The following is a 14,774-nucleotide window of genomic DNA, read 5'->3' as shown; positions in this document are numbered from 1 at the left end:
AAAGGAAAAAAATATATATCCCATTCTGTCAAATACTGCTAAGAAAAAACAAGAAGGGTGCATCTAGAACATGTTGGAGTTTGATAATACATTTTCACTTATAGTGCTTTATAGTTATTTGAACTCTAGAAATTCCCTGTCAATTATCTTGTGTTATATTCCAAGAATTTCTCACTATCAAAATCTATTAGGTTCCCAAGTTCAGATACTACTTTATCTAAATCACTTTGATTTCCAAGTTTTAGAAAGTGAGTAGCAAGTTTGGATAAGGATTTATCAGAAAAAACTTTATTGAATATATACTATATGATAGGAATAGTTCTAAGTACGTTACATTTATTAATTCATCAACTCCTTGCAGCAAACCAATACATACAGCGTGATTATATATACTAATACATAACACATAAAACATCACTAACATATATAAGAAAAAATTTCTTAAAATATCTGAAAGGATAAACAACACTTTCATAACAGTTATTACCTTTCTAATAGTATGGCATTAGGATTAGGGTTAATGAAAAGGAACAAAACAGTTTACAAGAAGAAAATGTGAATAATTTCAGCAATTAAAATACATGTTTTAAAAGAAAAAAACAAGCATCCAAAGATAAACTTTGGGTCCTATTAATAAAGGCAGTTTTATAACTAAAAATTTAGAGGCCCAATAACATAAATAACTCATTTTAAAAAGTCCTTAAAATAATAAAAATATATATTTACTGAAATGGCAATCATGATTTTTTTTGGCATGATAAAAACAGATGTACAGCATGCATACCATGAATACATTTCTTAAAAAACAAAGTCTAGCAAGATTTGCTCTACCAAACTGAGAGCAGTCACCTATAGTTAGTAAGATTACAATTAATTTTGGCTTTTTAGTTTCTGATTTTCTGTTTTACAATAAAAAAAGTAAATTTGAGAAATCAAACAAAAAGATTAACACTGATTTCAAAAACAAAGTTATAATTCCACAACTAATATTAAAATATTAAATATCACACAATTTAAACAGTGTGATATTAGTGCAAGCACAAATACATAAATCAGCAAAGACAGCCCTAAAAACACAAGGAAATATAAACAAGAAAATAATATAATACCAAGAAGTTAGAACCAAACAATGGGGAAGGAAAGAATTCTTAAACAACTGGCACTGGTACAAGATTTGGTGGGGAGGGCAGGCAAGGGCAATGTCAATTTAGACTCTGAATTCGTAACTTAAAGTGAAATACATTTGGATTAAAAACATATATATAAAATAAACAAAAAGTAGTGAAAGAGAATAAGAATGCAACATGAATTTTGTTTAAAGTATTAGGAAAGTGAGTTTTAATTTTATCATTCATTAGTATGAACTCCCTGATGACGAATGAGGTCTGAGCCACTACTAAAGGCCTTCCCACACTTCTTACAGTTATAGGGCTTTTCGCCAGTATGAATTCTTAGATGTCGAGTAAGGTTTGAGCATTTATTAAAAGCCTTTCCACATTCATTACATTCATATGGTTTTTCATCTGTATGAATTCTTTGATGTTGAAAAAGTTGTGAGTTTTGAGTAAAGGCCTTCCCACATTCAACACATTCAAAGGGTTTCTCACCAGCATGAATTCTCTGATGTTGACGAAGTTGTGAGCTCTGAGTAAAAGCCTTCCCACATTCCTTACAATCATAGGGTTTCTCACCAGTGTGAATTCTCTGATGATTAGTAAGTGCTGAGCCACTACTAAAGGCTTTGCTACATTCCTTGCACTCATAGGGCTTCTCACCAGTATGAATTCTCCGATGTTGAACAAGCTTTGAGCTCTGAGTAAAGGCTTTCCCACATTCTTTACATTCATAGGGTTTCTCACCTGTATGAATTCGTACATGTTGAAAAAGTTGTGAGCTCTTAGTAAAGGCCTTCCCACATACTTTACATTCATAAGGCTTTTCACCAGTGTGAATTCGCTGATGGTCAATAAGATTTGAGCAATAACTGAAGGCCTTCCCACATTCCTTACATTCATAGGGTTTCTTACCAGTATGAATTCTTTGATGTTGAGAAAGGTATGAGTTACAGCTGAAGGCCTTTCCACATTCCTTACATTCAAAGGGTTTTTCACCAGTGTGAATTTTCAGGTGTCGAGTAACGTGTGAACCACAACTAAAGAATTTCCCACACTCTTTACATTCATAAGATTTTTCACCAATATGAATTCTCTGATGCTGAATAAATTGTGAATTCTGACTAAAGGCCTTTCCACACTTCTTACATTCGTAGGGTTTCTCTTCATTATTAATTATTTGATGTAGGGTAAGGAATGTCTGTTGAATAAATGTGGGCATATATTCATGAGTGAATATGTCTTGGCTGAAATGGCCATTTTGATATCCAAGTTGCCTTGAAAAATGGTTTCTATACTCCAAAACATCTCTAAAACTGGAGTACTCAAGGCCATGCTTTGTAAGTCCCATTATCTCCCTCTGGCACGATTCTATTTCATAAACTTCCTTCTTTAGAGATAATAACTTGGTTTCACACATTGATTCCAGATCTGAAAGAAAATACAATGGTAAATATTCTTTCTCCTTCCTAATCGTGAAAAGTTAAACTTTTAAAAATAGAAATAGAAAAATAAAAGTGAAAATAATATCCAGTAGGTAAATGATGTACATACAGTCCTCAGGGATATGTGTTTAATCTGACAAATGGACAAGAAATGCACAGAAATTAACAACATATAATACAGGAAACAGAGGGAGGGCACTATGGAAATAAGTTACCTCAATTATTCTCAAATATTGATGTGGATCTGAATCACCTAAAAAGGCTGGTAAATATACAATGCTTGGGTCATCTTCCATATTAAAACATGACTAGTTATATATATGTATGCATGCATGTATAAGAGAGGTGTATCATCATACTACATGTATAACAAAGAATAGATACTTTTCTGTTAAAAGTCTCCTGAGAGAAATAAACACAGGCTTTATGGTATAATAAAGAATAGATTTGGCCTTTGCCCCTGGTTCTTGGCACAGAACTTCAAAAACCCTTGGAATTTTCTGAGTCATATGAGTGTCCTTGTTATGCTAATGAGGTGACTCAACTGGTCCTTAGAAAGCTTTAGGATGGAGGCTGGTCATCAAAAAGACCCAGGGTTATTAGAAGGCTGATTGGAGGGTCGAGACTTTTAGCTGCTTAACTTCTGGGAAGGGGAGAGAGACCTACTGAGCACCCAACGATTTAACCAATTACACCTACACAATGAAACCCCAATAAAAACTATGGACACCAAAACTCAAAGGAGCTATACTACTGATAAACACATTGATGTGATGGGAGGGTGACACACCCTGATTCCACAAGGAGAGGACATGGAATCTCTGTCCAGAAGACTTCTAGATCTTGCCCTAATTTGATTCTTTACAATAAAACTGTAATCTTAAGTATAGAGTTTTCCTGAGTTCTATGAGTCACTTTAGCAAATTATTAAACCTGAATGGGCCTTAGAAACCCCTGAATTTATAGCCAGACTGCAGGTGGCCTCGGGACTGTCAACACTTGCAGCTGGTGTCTAAAGTGAGGGCAGTATTGTAGAGGACTGTGGGGTCTGCACAAACTTGGGATAGTTAGTGTCACAATTGAATTTCAGCACACCTGGTGGTGTGGAAACAGAATAAGCTCCATAATAAAGGATTTAGTGGATGAAATTTGAAAGCAGTAATGGAGGGTTATCCATCTGGGGGAATAGCCAGAGGTATATCTAAGTTATTGAACAAATTTGATGTAAGTGGGAGATAGGGAAACTCAAAATACTTTATGTGCTGAAGATTCAATGAAAATACTGTTTGCCTTGGAATTTTGTGATGCTGATCTTGGGAGAAGAGAGGAGACTTGCTCATGTACCACCCCAGTGACTGAAAGTGGAGACAGCTAGAGTTTAAGGCAGACAGAAAGAAATTAAGACAGTACAACATACTGCCATGGAAAGATGACAGGAACCAGAAGCAGTTTGATGACAGCTAAGTACCAATTCTGATAATTAATCTCTATATGTTCCCAGGCAATTATTTAACTAATCCTGCTAAGCCCCCATTTCTTCATATGTAAAAGGGAAGTAATCCTTGTGATTATTTGGGAGGATAAGGGAAAATGTAGGTAAATGTCTTGGAGTAAAGTATTCAGTATTTGATAGCTATTATTTCTTATTAAAAATGGCACAATTTAGGCAAATTAAATAGTTTGAAACATCTCAAGCCAGAAACAAGTAATTTATTCCAATGCAATCTTTTTTCTTCTACTTCTATATGATCTTTAGCAACTTTCATCTAGTTAAGCTCCAAAGCAGTCTTTAAAACTGTCCTGTTCTATCTCCACTGATAATGTCATTTTCCAAACCAAAATCATTTCTTACCTAGGCTACTGAAGTAGGCTCCTAAACTAGTCTCCCCAGCAAGTTTTCACACCCTTTATCCTATTTGGGGACCAAATGACATTTGGTCTGGCCTTTCACTGCTGAAAATCCAAACTCCTCATAATCTCCAGCAAAGGCTGAATGCTACAGTTCCAGCCTGTCTGTCCAACCTCAACTCACACTCCACTCCCACTTGCTCATGGGGCCCAGTAACAAGTGGCTTTCTTTCAGTTCTTCAGACATACCAGGCTCTTCCCTCCCATCAGGGCCTTCACAGGGGTTCTTCCCTCTGCCTGGAGCTTTCTTTCTTTTTTTTTGCCCTTTTTGAGACCGGCTGCACAGCGCTCAGCCAGTGAGCGCACCGGCGGCCATCCCTATATAGGATCTGAACACGCAGTGGGAGCGCTGCTGTGCTCCCAGCGCTGCACTCTCCCGAGTGCGCCACGGGCTCGGCCCCTGGAGCTTTCTTTAACACATTAAATAACAAGACCTGGCAGTGAGCCTCGTACTATAGTAATTCTAGAGTAATGATGAGCATAAATATTTCAAAATGTCTACAATAACAGAAAATGATATGAAAATATCTGTGATTTCTATTCATGTTGAAGTCACAGGAACTACTAACACTACTATGGCTTGTTGTATATGCCACAATAGGAAGAAATGATAAATTTCAATATAAAATGTATTTTTTTCTTCTCATCCAAGTTCATGGACTCCCTAAATTCTATCCAAAGAAATCCAAACTTACAAACCTCTGAGCAAGAGTGATCCTTTAAAAGCATGACCATGTTACTCTGTTCAAATCACACAAATAATTCACATCTCATTCAGAATACAATTCAAGGCCCATAAGACCCAAGTGCATTTGCAGGTACACACCCCAACCCACATCCTCACCTGCATCCAGCATGCAAACATACATACACCCTGCTACTTTCCTGATCTCCTCTTAGACAATTTCCTCTTTGCTCCTTCTACTCCAGCCACAATGATAGGAACCAAAAAGCTCCCTAAATCAGGTAACTTGTTCTTCCTATTCCCTCTGCCTGAATTTCTTCCACCAGATATTTACATTACTTGTTCCCTTACTTCTTTCAGGTCTCTCTATATTTTTTTTGGTGGCTGGCCAGTAAGGGGATCTGAACTCTTGACATTAGTATTATAACACCATGCTCTAAACAACTGAGCCAACTGGCCAGCCAGCCCTTCAGGTCTCTATTTATCACCATCTGACATTATATATAAAATATGTAGATATATAAAATGTTTTAATGTGTAATATATAAATATTTATTTGTATTATATAAATAAATATAATTATATAATATATAAATACATTAACATATAAAACAGTCATATATTATATAATTATATGTAATTATAAAATATATATATTATATTATATTAATGTCACATTAACATATGATATAAAATAAATATTAATTTATAATATTAACATTAATATTATATATATATTTGACATACTTATTTTCTGCTATGGTTTGAATGTGTCCTCTCCAAAATTCAGGTTTTGCCAATATTATAGTATTAAGAGGTAGGGCCTTTAAGAGGTGATTAGGCCAAAAGTGTTGACAAAGGGAGTTGGCTCTTTCTTGCCCTTCTGCCTTCTGCCATGTGAAGACACAGCAAGAAGGCTCTGACCAAATGCTGGTGCCTTGATCTTGGACTTCCCAGCCTCCAGAACTACGAGAAAATAAATTTTTGTTCTTTATAAATTACTCACTCTGAGGTATACTGTTTTAAAATGTACTAAGACATTTTCTCTCTCACCCTCTATAATATAGGCTCTAGAAGTGCAGAGCTTTGAATGTTATGATAAATACTATAATCCCAGACTGGACCAATGCTTTGTATATGTGAGGGTACTTCAAAAAGTTTGCAGAAAAGTAGAATTAAAAGATAATATGAATCTTTCCATGAACTTTCTGAAGTATCCAAATAGTAGTGCTCAAGAAGTACTCTTCTGGTTCTCCTACTTCATTCCAATCTCTCCTCTGTCATCTCTCCCTTTTCAATATAGGCACAGACCTTTTTTTTTTTTTTTTTTTTTTTTTTGTCTCCAACAGTATCTCTATACATTGTAACTGCAATCACTTCCAAGGCTCCAACCAGTATTTCACTCTGGATTAATAACACTTCTACATATTTAGCCCCTGAAGTTCTGCTAAGCTACTTGTCTGCTTCTCTTTTACTTTATTTTATTTTGTGAAAATTATTTATGGATATATTTTAGCACCACTTTTAGACTTTGAGTTCTTAAAGCTGACATAATTAGTAAACTGCAGCACCTGGCAGACTCCTTTATACAAATTAAGAAAGCAAAAATGTTGGATAAAGAAAAAATCCAAGACAGACTGATAAGTGACTGACAGGCACCTATAATGAAGACCAGTACTTGGGTGGGGGATGGGGGTGTGGATTCATACGTGTGTGTACACATACAATTGCATTATTTTGGGGGTGATAACAGAAAATACCTACACAAGTCCAGATGAAAAAAAGGAAGAAAAGCTAGCAAGGAGCTGAATTTAAAATATGGGTAAAGAGCTTTCTCTGTAGGGGAAGTGAAAGGCAACTTCTGCTTGAAATTAAGAGGGGTCTTAAAGAGGAGTAGTATAAAGAGTGGCAAGTGAAGGAAGGGAAGAAACAGTTTATTTGTAAACTCATGCTAAAAGGATTTAGTTTTCTCCACAGGTCTATGATCTCGATGGGAGCTTCCAAGATAATACTGCAAAGGTGCTGTTTCCTTTTTGACCAGCTGAATTATTATCTGTAATGCTCTGCTTCTGTCCAGTCATTTCTCACTTACCTGAACACAGGCCTCTTGTAAGCTCTTTGCCAACCATCCAGGGCTCTTTCCCTTGTTCTAGTAAGGAGATCACTTGAGGCTTAGGAATGTAAAGTCCTGCTCACGAGAAAAGATATGGAATTTGGTTATGCTGTGGGTAAATCAGATCCAGTCCCTTGATGATCAAGGAAACGATGCCACTACAGGAACAGCCAAAGAAAGATGAGGATAAAGAAGAAGCTTCAGCCACAGCCCACTGGAGCTGCCCATTTCCCACTCTTCCTTTTCATTTCAGCTCAAACCTTTTATTTGGGAACAAGGAGCAGAAATTCAGCCGGTAACTTGAAAAGCAGCTGAGAAATTCACTGGAAGAAGCAGACATTCCAGAGGACAACTCTGAATCACTGCTATAGATGCCCTTACCCACTGAAACCAGATTGCTGTAGTTCTCTAACATCACATCTCTGTACAAGTCCCTCTGAGTAGGGTCCAGGCATTCCCACTCCTCCTGAGAAAAGTCTACGGACACATCACTGAACACCACTGATCCCTGAAACAATAAACATATGCATTACTTTGTAATAAATGAAATATTTCAGAGACTATTGTGCTTATATTGTGGGGTAATGCAAATGAGTAATTATATTGTTATCACCGAGAACCAGTATCTTTGGATCTCAGAAACAGATGCAAGAGTAATGAGTTTAGTTTATATTAAACAAACAAACACATTCCTGACTTTGTCCATTGAAAAGGCCTAGACACAATGACTAACCCAGTAGCAAAGAGTACCCCTAGTGCCTATCTTATAGTTCCTAAAGTACCATTTTCAAATGAAAGGAACCAAGTTTCTTTGGGGGGAAAGCTGATTTCAGGATTAAGTCAGAAATGCATTAGATGAGTCTGAACAACTTGTTATAGCAAAAGTAAGAAAGCTACCAATAACTACTAGGATCATGTTGAAAAGACTCAGAAGCCAACCTGAAGCAGCTCCCATTGGCCAAAAATGGTATAACTTTGTGCATCAAATTATAGAGATAATAAATGCAATTGACTGGTCACATCTAAAATGTTTAATCCATGAGCTCATAATGATACTGTAAAAAAAATTTGTCACTTTTGGAGGATTCTAATTCATTATCTTGAAAACTGGTGAATAAATGGAAATACTCAAACATTCTTTCCTATACAAACTGTCCCTCAGGGCAACCAAACAGATGATGAAGAAAAGTTTTACTTTACAGACAGAAGTATTCAACCTAATCTACAAAGGAGGAATGCCAGAATTAAAATATCATTTTGCAACCCCTAATGAATTAATGAATCTGACAATAATCATCAACAGCTGCTAATATTACAAAAAGAAAGAGAACTAGATATAATGTGCTTTATAAAACATTCTTCACACACAAAAAAATCTAAGCTGAATCTGATGAAGCTTTTCTATCTAATTACCAATTTTCAGGAAATACGTAAATGATATCACAGAGATGCATTCAGCAAAATCCAGACAGTGGACAAATGAACCAGTTTATGAATTCTAATTCAAATAAATACTTAAAAAATGAGACAATTATGGAAATTTGAATACAACTGGATATTGATGATATTAACAAATTAATTTTAGCTTTTTTAGATTCAATAATGGAATAATGGTTGTATTTTTAAAAATAATCCTTATCTATTAGAGATACATACCAATTTGTTTTTTTGTTTTTGACATTATAAATAAATCACATTTTCATCACCTGGCTTTGTTTAATTCACAAATTCAAGTTCACAGTTTCTTCTAATCAGTGACTAATGCAATAACCTCAAAAAACACTGATGGGGAAAAAGGTCACTAAGCAACACAGCTTCCAGTTTCCCTGGAATGCTACTTTCTGAATGCTCCAAACACTGAGACGTCTCCTCCCAGTGGTGGCTTGGCCTGGCCCCTGGAGCATTCCATTCCTTCTGCCATCTGTTTCAGGTTCTGCAGAGCTTATAATGTGGTGCCTGGAGGGGGTGTGAACCTTGTTTCTGTTTGTGACCTAACCTGTGTTTCTGCCAAGCTGTGTGAATAGGACAGAACCCAGACTAGGCAAAACCAGTTCTTGGCCCATGTGCCAACACTATCTATCTGCAGCGCTCTGGGCCAGTTTAGAGCCATGGCAATAACCACCACAGTCAAAGTTAATGACATGCATTACAAAAGTGTCTATCTAAAAAAACAGAAACAAGGATTTTTATTTACTGTACTTTCCCCTCTCCCTTTGGAAACTTTCCTTTTGATGATTAGTTCCTCTGGGGCTGACTGACTCAAACATGACAAAGGATAAAGAACAAAGGAGATTCCCTCAGGGTAACAGTCCTGGAAGGGTATAGAGGAAACTATCAACTGGGAAGTAAAACAAGGTGTTCAGGACATTTCACATCCTCACCCACCCCTTGGTGTTGCTATTTTGGCAGTGACATCTGCTTGGCTTTAAAAGAGAAAGAGGAGGAACCTTGCCTTGTTTTGAGGGTATAAAGTATGACAACCCAGCTCTGGCATCTCAAGTAGCAGGGGAGAACTCTAAGGCGGAAGAGCTTCATCATGAAAATGCTAAAATAAAAATCTCAGTATATGATTAATACTGTTTCCATGCTCTACATAGGGATTTCCTTAGTCTCTCTCTTTCTCTCCTCCTCCTCCTCCCTCTCACCCACACACCACACCACCTTGGGAGAAGGGTTTGTTTTATCCCCATCAGAATAGGAAATCTTTGCCTCACTTATTATAGTCTAAAAATTCACACTAGTTTTTCAGTTCTTTCTAGCATGACTTCAGATGCTATACTTCAAGAGAAATGCCCAGAAGCATTTTTTTAGTTAGAGACTAACCTCTGGGCCACTGACTTTGGCCCCATCTATGCTACAGCACAAACCAAATTTACAGCTGCCTCCTTTTTTTTTTTTTTTTTGCAAAAAAAGCATCACAGCTCAAAGCCACAAGCTCTCTGAATAGAGAAAATCCAAAACACCCAGGGAAGGTGGCACAAGCTTCTGATCTGCAGTAATCAAGTGTGAATGCAGTGAATGCTACTTAAAAGGTTGACTAAGAATGGCGTGATGGTTTTCTTCTTCTTTAACTTGAGTAAATCACACAGACCTCTGAGATGCATTCTACCCCCCACTCCAAGAACAAGAAAGTATATTTGAGAAATTCTCATTATTGCCACTGTATTCACTGCCTCACAATATACTGAGGGAGAAAAGATTTCTCCTTAACCCTCTACTAAAAACTAAAATTAAGGGGACCCTATAAACAAGTTGGGGGGCCAACATGATCATGAGATTTCAGCAAAATATAACTGGATTGAATAGGGAACTATCTCAAGTAGACAGAGCTATCATGTTTGTTAGTCAAACACTAGGATAAATAATTTAGTGTTCTTCATCAGATGAAAGGCCTTCAATTTCATCTCTGTCTCCCTCAATTGCCATCTAGAATGCTTTGGCCACCTTTTCTACATGCAACTTCCTTTGCTCATGAGGAAGCATGGTAGCCTTATCTTTCATTTTCTTTAACTTTGAAAATAGTCTTTCAATATTCTCCGGATCTCCTACCCTAGTAGTTAAGACTGGCTAATTCTTGAATATCCAGATTTAACAGGGGATCTACAATGCTATCAATCTGGGCATCTGTTGTGTTAGATGCACCACCCTGCGATCTGAGACAGATTCAGTCCTATCTGCTACTGGTAAACAGGCTGCTCTAAGTGACAGGTCTCTGCTAATCCAATGCTATGGCTTTTCTAGCCAATGAGTTGAGAAGGCTAAAGCCTTGGTTTCTATCATCCTCCTCGGGCAACTCCTCTGGACTAAGTTCTACCAATTCAGAGGCATGTTTGATGCATCATTCTTGAGCTTTTTGCCAGTTTACACTGTTTTCAGACACTCTATCATAGACCAAGATGATCACCTTAGGTAACCATGCCTCTGCCAGCAGAAGCCATGAGAAGACACTATCAAGACCCGACTTTGGTGTTTTGTCAAAGTAAACCACAAATGCTTGGACAGACTTTACAGAGACTGAAGAGAAATTTGTTTGGCACCACACACAGATTGATATCCGCTGAGTAGTCATTTATTATCAATGGTCCAGGGACAAAATCTCACGACATCATTAGAAGTGACTTCCACAGTAAGATCTTCTCTTCCAAGGATACGGTGCCAGCCGGTCCCGGGTGAAGGTCGGACAGCAGCTGGTGACCAGCGCACGGGGATGGCATGGCCCACGGCCACAGGCGCTCACCAGCGGTCGGTCAGGGAACCGCTTTCGTCTTGGGCTGCGCCACAGCCACAGGCGCGTTCTCGGAATCTACAGCCTACCCTGACCCCACCCTCAGCCCCTCCCCCCAACTTCCCGCGTAGAACTTGCTGGCCTCGGTGTTGCTATGGCAACGAGCACCCCCGCCGGTGTCCGAGCCTGGAGGCCGTGTTTCCGCAGCAAGGGAACGCTCCCGGCCCCAGCCGCGTCACAGGAGGCTGAACACTAAGATCCCGTCGGATCCTTCTCCTATTTCTACTAGTTTCAAAATAATCCGGTGCGTGGGAGTAAAGGCAGGGGAGTACACATGGAGAGGTCTAGATGAAACCTGATTAGCACCGAATTGATAGTTATCAAAGCTAGTGGTGAGTGTGTAGTAGTTCATAAAACTACTTTTTGTATGTGTGAAATTTTCCATTATAAAGTTCTTTTTTTGGGGGGGAGGAGATGGTAGAGAATAGTTGCAATAGACTATCTGCAAGATCTTAACCATGTGTACGTATAGTATTGACTTAAACAAAATTGTGACATAACTCTGTTGTGGGGAAAGGAAGTAGAGAGGGACGTAGCAAATCTAAATCCACACATACCTTGCAAAGAAACAACTAGAAAATGTCTAAAATTGATAGGGGTATTAATCAGAAATATGGAATAAATTCCACTGGCATCATCTAAAAGAGGTGAAGGTGTCTGTCCTTAGGAAGTAGGACTAAGTGGCGGGGTAGGGCCCTACTCGTTTTACACTTCGTAAATTTTTAACATGTAAAATTTGATGAATATATTTTAAAATAGCAATATCTCCAAAACAGCAAATGATGTTTTCTCATAAACTCTAGTTCACTCATGTGACTTACTGTTATAAGAATTGTTTCTTTTTAATACAAATTCTTTAATATTTTTCTGGTGGCAGAATTTTCTACAATATAGATATTAATAAACAAGACGTGAGATTCTTCAGAGTTCTGACAGTATGATCTTAACAACTTATGCACTGTAATAATCCATCACCCTTATCCTTATTTCTGAGATAAAGAAAACTGATGATTTGCATAGAAATTCCTCACAACCCACACTTCTTGTTTTACCTAAAATTGGATTTCTCTCATGGATGCCCCAACAGAATCTCAGAGATCTATATAAGCTACCAGCCTATGATCCTCAAAGCCTCATAAACCAGGAGATCTCACAACAACCTAACATCTGGAGCTATCAGCACCATTTTCCATCCTGTCTTACTGGAAAATGCTATTCTGTAGAGATAATCTTGGCTTTTCCCCATTTGTTCCCAGCTAAGCAATTCATACCTCCACCTCATCAAATCAGTCCAGACAGGACAAATTCATGCTACAAATCTACTCTTGTTTCCTTAAGAGAATACATTTCCTCTCCATCATAGTGCCTAGGATAGGCTAAGAAGAAAGATGTTGAGTTATTTGCTGAGTAAAAATATTAATGCTGGTTGAAAAAAAGAGTGGCACGTAGGGATGATGTAGGATTATCTAGCTAAAATAAGAAGAAATGGGGATCAAGATCCTATTAGTCAGAAATGTCAGGATGAGGAAAGCAAATGATTATGTTTTTTTTTTAAAAAAAGAACTAAATGTCAGGAAGGCAAGAAAAGGCATCAACTCACCTCAGCCATGGCTTTATAGTCAGACATGTCAGGATGAGGAAAGCAAATGATTATGTCTTTTTTTAAAAAAAAGAACTAAATGTCAGGAAGGCAAGAAAAGGCATCAACTCACCTCAGCCATGGCTTTCAGAATTGCAGGAGATGATCAGTCTTCCTCAGGGCTGTTCTCCTGAAAAAGGATAGTGTTCTGAGAAGGCAGGACTAAGAAAGCAAAGAAAACCTCTAGAAACCACTGGCCACACAGCTCTCCAGATAAAACTAATTTCACCTCCTGTGGTCTTATAACTGTATTTAGCGGGAGTATAGAACAAATCCCACTCCTTCTTCAACCGTAGAAACTCCAGGCTTTAGCTGCAGCAAGATAGATCCTGAGTAGCTGGATCCAAGGGAAGACGAAGATCCAGATTCATTCTCTTGCACCCATCAATCCAGATTCCTGCATCAGCCAAGAGATTCAAGCAAGACTTTACCCCACCTGAGTGATGATGTTGCTGTGAACCGAAGACTGAGCGGCTATGACCACCTGCCTTGAGCAGATCCCTCTTCTGTAGCCCTCAGATCCCCAAGCCAGACTCACCCAAATGGTGCCCTTTGGCCAGGAACACCGTACGCTCAGACCAGAAGGACCAAAGACTTCCCTAATCAAGTCTCACTTCAAGCCCAAGAAAGCCAGTCAGTACCCCTGCTGCTCCCCCAGCCCGCACAGAGGCACTCGTGTCTTACCCTCTAGCTCAGTTTTGCTTATGTGTTTTTGCCACAGAAAACAAACTACCAGCTTTTCTTTCACAGATTTTGGTAAAGGATTTTTTTCAACCTACCCGTATTTATATAAATTTCTCCTTCTTCTACAATTTTAATGCTTTCATTTGTAACACAAATCTTTTAACCAATTGTTATTTTATTTTGGTATAAGATTTGGTAAGATTATGGTATCAGATTATCAATCATAATTTTATTTTAGTATAATATATGAGTTAGGAATCCTACTTAATTTTTCCCCAGAGAGGGGTTACCCAGGTGTACCAAAGCCACATATGAATCATATAATATGTCACGGGACTTAAAGTACATCATTATTTTATATACTTCTAAGGAAGAAATAAACTATATAAGATATAATCTGACCAGATATGTTGAAATAAGAAGGAAAAAAAAAGTGAGCCTTAGAAAAAATGACTATGAAATATATTTTCCCTACTGATTTAAATGCTACCATTTTCGTAGAAGATACATGTTTGGATCTATTTGTGGTTCTATTTTGGTTCAGTGATCCATCCGTTTATTCTTTTGCCAGTATCACACTCTGTATTTACTATAATTTTTAAATGTTTTGATATCTTAATAAAAGACCTCTCAGGGCCGGCCCGGTGGCGCACTGCTACAGTGCGCTGCTTGGGAAGCGTGGCGGTGCTCCCGCTGAGGGTTCGGATCCCATATACAGACCGGCCGCTCACTGGCTGAGCGAGGTGCGGGAGCAACACCGAGGGTTGCGATCCCGTAGCCGGTCCCAGTCCAGTACGGGCGCGACACTGAGGGTTGCGATCCGTTGCCGGTCACGAAAAAAGACAAAAAGAAAAAAAAAAAAAAAGACCTCTCATTACTCATCTTTTTCAGAAGTTTCCTGGG

The 14,774-nt window shown here is 38.1% G+C and overlaps 1 protein-coding gene across 1 annotated transcript; it reads right to left on the bottom strand.

The window, feature by feature from the left end:
• Positions 1-266: 266 nt before the first annotated feature.
• Positions 267-13,319, bottom strand: ZNF383 (zinc finger protein 383). The gene is made up of 4 exons (XM_008586677.1): positions 13,261-13,319; positions 7,645-7,771; positions 7,243-7,338; positions 267-2,543 (listed from the first exon to the last, which is right to left on the bottom strand). The coding sequence occupies exons 1-4, from the start codon at positions 13,267-13,269 to the stop codon at positions 1,348-1,350; spliced, it is 1,428 nt and encodes a 475-aa protein (XP_008584899.1). The 5' UTR covers positions 13,270-13,319; the 3' UTR covers positions 267-1,347.
• Between the last annotated feature and the right edge of the window lie 1,455 nt (positions 13,320-14,774).

Source organism: Galeopterus variegatus, unplaced genomic scaffold (assembly GCF_000696425.1).
Source record: "Galeopterus variegatus unplaced genomic scaffold, G_variegatus-3.0.2 Scaffold4076, whole genome shotgun sequence".
Taxonomy (NCBI): Eukaryota; Metazoa; Chordata; class Mammalia; order Dermoptera; family Cynocephalidae; genus Galeopterus; species Galeopterus variegatus.
Note: the sequence above shows the minus strand (reverse complement) of the source record. Positions and strands in the feature narration are given on the sequence as shown.